The 4,209-nt window shown below is 45.7% G+C and overlaps 1 protein-coding gene across 1 annotated transcript in view; it reads left to right on the top strand.

Annotated features, from left to right (window-relative positions):
• LOC123128891 (E3 ubiquitin-protein ligase WAV3) overlaps positions 1-4,203 on the top strand; it is a 6,220-nt gene extending 2,017 nt beyond the window's left edge. Inside the window, exon 2 of the mRNA XM_044549005.1 lies at positions 2,086-4,203. Coding sequence (XP_044404940.1) covers positions 2,086-4,014 — 1,929 coding nt within the window. The 3' untranslated portion in view covers positions 4,015-4,203. The remainder of the gene's footprint in view (positions 1-2,085) is intronic.
• The last annotated feature ends 6 nt before the right edge of the window (positions 4,204-4,209 follow it).

Raw genomic sequence — 4,209 nt, 5'->3', positions numbered from 1 at the left:
AGAAAATTGAATTATTCAAATCAAGGCATCCACATCACTATGATAATTCTAACAAGAATACCACCCCCTTGCATTATTTCAACAAAGATAAATCGGAACAGGAGGGGCTGGATTCCCATCTCTCTTTGGAGTGCCAAGAAGCTCTTTGCTCTTTTGGCCTTACAGGGTGATGAGGTGTACTATTGTTTCGTCAGCGATGAATTATTCAAATTAAAGCCACCTACATCACTCGAAAATGCTAGGAGATTACCACTTCCAATTGTAAATTAGCTTGACCATGGATCTTAACCTTGCTAGGTAAATACCAAAACCTTGACCAAGTTTCTTCTTCACAACTGAAAGTCTGAAAGTGCGGCACAGTAGCAAGGTTGTTCCTTTTTTTTCTGATAGAAGCCTGATACAGTGGGCATTTGACAATGGTTTTCGAGTGTGGTCAACAATACTAATGTATTTGTTTCACGATCAGGCAATACATGACTTGGTCGTCAGAACAAAACTATCTATGAAATGTTAAATGACAATGACGCTTGGAAAATCGAAAGCTCATGGATAACTCCATCTTCATGGACCACCATCCTTTTCAAAACAGCTGCTTGGGCATTGTTCTCAGATCCCTTCTTGAATTCTCTCAGCAAAAAAAAAACAGAACAGAAGGGGATTATTAAGTTGCAGTGCCCCTTCTCATGTACTGCATCGGTGACGTGTAAGGGTCCTAAACGGACACGGGGACACGGTTAGCTTTGGGTTTCAAATGCTTGTGAGAGGTCGGCTCTTTGATTTTCTAGTCTTACAGGGTGAGGTGCATTGTTTAGTCAGCAATGAATTTTTCAAATTAAGGCACCTACATCACTTGATAATGTTAGAAATTACCACTTCCAATTGTAAAGTAGCTTGACCATGAGCTTCGCCTTGCTACATGACTACCTAAAACCTTGAGCAAGTCTCTTATCAAATCTAAAGTCTAAAAGTGCGGCTCCTGAGTAAGTTTTTTTTTCTTTTCTGATGGAAGCCTGATACTGTGACATTTGGCAAAGGTTTTCCGAGGGTGGTTGGCAATAGTAACGTATTTTTTAGCGTTCAAGCAATCCATGACTTATTCATCACAACATAAATATCTATGAAATGTTAAATGATAACGACGTTTGAAAAATCGAAAACTTATGGATAACTTCATCTTCATGGTCTACCATCCTTTTCAGAACAGCTGTTTTGTTACTGTTCTCAGATCCCACTGCTTGGGCACTATTCTCAGATCCCTTGTTGCATTCTTTCATGTAATTTTCCCTATGACAGGAGAGGGCATATGGATTCCCAAGAGCCCACCACCGTCTCGCTTTAGGGTGCCCAGTGGCCAGAATTGGAAAAGGATTAGTACTCTGGTCATGCCCATCTGCAATTATTAAATTGCATTATCCTTTGTTATTTTATAAAATCAGTGGTGTACGGTGGTGCGACTAAGGCCGAGGACACGATTAGTAGTGTTTTGAAATGTATGTGGAAGGTCAGCCCTTTGATCTTCTGTTCATATAAGGGTGAGGTGTAGTGGCTAGTCATCAATGAATTATTCAAACTAAGGCACCTATATCACTCAGATAATGTTAGATTACTATCCCATTGTAAATTAGCTGGACCATGGGATTCGCCTTGCCACATGACTATACCTTGAGCAAGTTTGTTCTTCTCAACTGAAAGTCTGAAAGTGCGGCCGGTAAGCAAGGTTTTGTTTGTTTATTCTGATGGAAGCCTGACACTGTCAAACTGCAGCATTTGGCAAAGGTTTATAGAGGAAGGTTTAGCAACCCATGACTTATTCATCACGGCAAAACTATCTATAGAAAATAAATAAATGACGAGGACAACTGAAAAATCAAAAAGTCATGGTTAACTTCATCTTCTTGATCTATGCATTTATTATTGTGACGTTTAGATATTTAATTGGCTGGTCTTCTTTACTTCAGTTTGCACCATCACTTGATAGTTGCTACTACTACTGTATGTACACAGATAAATGCATTCCCAGATTCATTTTCAGCACTGTTTAATGTCTGTATCCTAATCCTTTTTATATCCTTTCTTTTTTTGCAGAAAACATGTGCAATATGCTTGACCATAATGAAACCTGGTCAGGGCCATGCTCTATTCACGGCAGAGTGCTCACATACCTTTCACTTCCATTGCATATCTGCAAATGTTAAGCATGGAAGCAACAATTGCCCAGTTTGTCGCACCGAATGGAAGGAACTTCCATTCCGTGGCCCGCTGGTTGCTGCAATCCCTCAAGGAAGTGCAAGGATTAATCCTGTTAATGGGCAGCAAAATGGCGGCCACATGACACTATTGCGACCACTCCCTCGTGCTCGTTCTTCTGGCCGCCTTCATCATGTAACTTGTTTGTTGCCTGACACTGACCGAAGTGTTTTCAATGATGATGAGCCCTTGGATTTGTGTGAAGCAACTGATGACCATCAGCAAGGATGTTCAAGAACAGTAGAGATAACGACACACCCTGAGTTCACTGAAATACCAGAAAGTACTTCAGAAAGAAGCTTCACTGTTCTAATTCATCTAAAGGCACCCCTTGCTCAGAATTTGCATGTACCTGGAGATGACAGTAGCCCAAACACTGGTCGAGCCCCAGTTGATCTTATCACTGTGCTTGATGTCAGTGGTAGCATGGCTGGTACCAAACTTGCATTGCTGAAGAGGGCCATGGGGTTTGTCATTCAGAACCTTGGCTCCTCAGATCGGCTTTCTGTCATCGCCTTCTCATCATCTGCACGCAGGCTCTTCCCTCTTCGTCGGATGACCGAATCTGGTCGTAAGCAAAGCTTGCTAGCAGTCAATTCTCTGACGTCAAATGGTGGCACCAACATTGCTGAGGGTCTGAGAAAAGGCTCCAAAGTGATTGAAGAACGACAGGCCAAGAATCCAGTCTGCAGCATTATCCTTTTATCAGACGGGCAAGACACATATACAGTCTCACCAAGTACCGGTGCACACAAACCATTTACAGTCTCACCAACTGCCAGTGCACAGAAAGCATCAGCGGAGTATTGTGCGCTCTTGCCATCTACTAATGGTAGTCAGCAGGTACCAGTTCATGTGTTCGGGTTCGGTGCTGACCATGATGCAGTTTCGCTCCATTCGATCTCTCAAACCTCTGGTGGGACCTTTTCATTCATCGAGACAGAGGTTACCATCCAAGATGCATTTGCTCAATGTATTGGTGGACTTTTGAGTGTGGTCGCACAGGATTTACGTGTAAAGGTGGAGAGTGTCCACCCTGATGTGCACTTTGGTTCCATCAGATCAGGCAGCTACTCCAGCAGAATTGCAGATGATAAGAGGAATGGGTCCATTGATGTTGGTGACCTGTATGCTGAAGAGGAAAGGGATTTTCTTATGACTCTGAACGTTCCCCAAGGGTGTGGCGAAGAAACGGCACTTCTCAAAGTTGGCTGTGTCTACAAAGATCCGCTGATGAAGGAGACCATCAACATGGCTGAGGTGCAGGTGAAGATCTCCAGGCCGGCATTCGTGTCGGTGCAAACCGTGTCGATCCAGGTGGACCGGCAGAAGAACCGTCTTCATGCAGCCGAGGTGATGGCCGCAGCAAGGTTCTCCGCGGAGCGTGGCGAGCTGGCACACGCTGTCTCACTGCTCGAGGACTGCCGGAGAATGATCATGGGATCAGCGTCGGGGCAGTCCGGTGACCGGCTGTGCCAGTCGCTGGACGCCGAGCTGAAGGAGATGCAGGAGAGGATGGCAAGCCGGCAGAGGTACGAGGCGTCCGGGCGCGCCTACGTGCTGTCGGGCCTGAGCTCGCACTCGTGGCAGAGGGCGACCTCCCGCGGCGACTCCACGGACAGCGAGAGCCTGATCCAGGCCTACCAGACGACGTCGATGGTGGACATGGTGCTGCGCTCCCAGACGCTGACCCGCTCGTCGACCCCGAAGCAGACCCCGCAGATGAGGCACGCCAAGTCGTTTCCGGCGCGCCCGCAGCCTAGGTAGGTAAAAAAAAACGTTTCCCGGCGTCGCCGTCGACCGGCGCCAAAATAAGGATCTTTAGCTGAATTTAGATTCTGTGGAAGCAGCAGTAGTGGTGTCAGTTGGATTCTTGGTTTTTGTTGGGGTGTGGGGGTGATGGGATTGGGTTGGGGGTGGTACAAATGGTTTGGTATAAGGAGATGTAAATTTGTTTTGGGG

The sequence above is a fragment of the Triticum aestivum genome, chromosome 6A (assembly GCF_018294505.1).
Source record: "Triticum aestivum cultivar Chinese Spring chromosome 6A, IWGSC CS RefSeq v2.1, whole genome shotgun sequence".
Classification (NCBI taxonomy): domain Eukaryota; kingdom Viridiplantae; phylum Streptophyta; class Magnoliopsida; order Poales; family Poaceae; genus Triticum; species Triticum aestivum.
The sequence above is the reverse complement of the archived record's forward strand: the minus strand, read 5'-3'. Positions and strand labels throughout refer to the sequence as shown.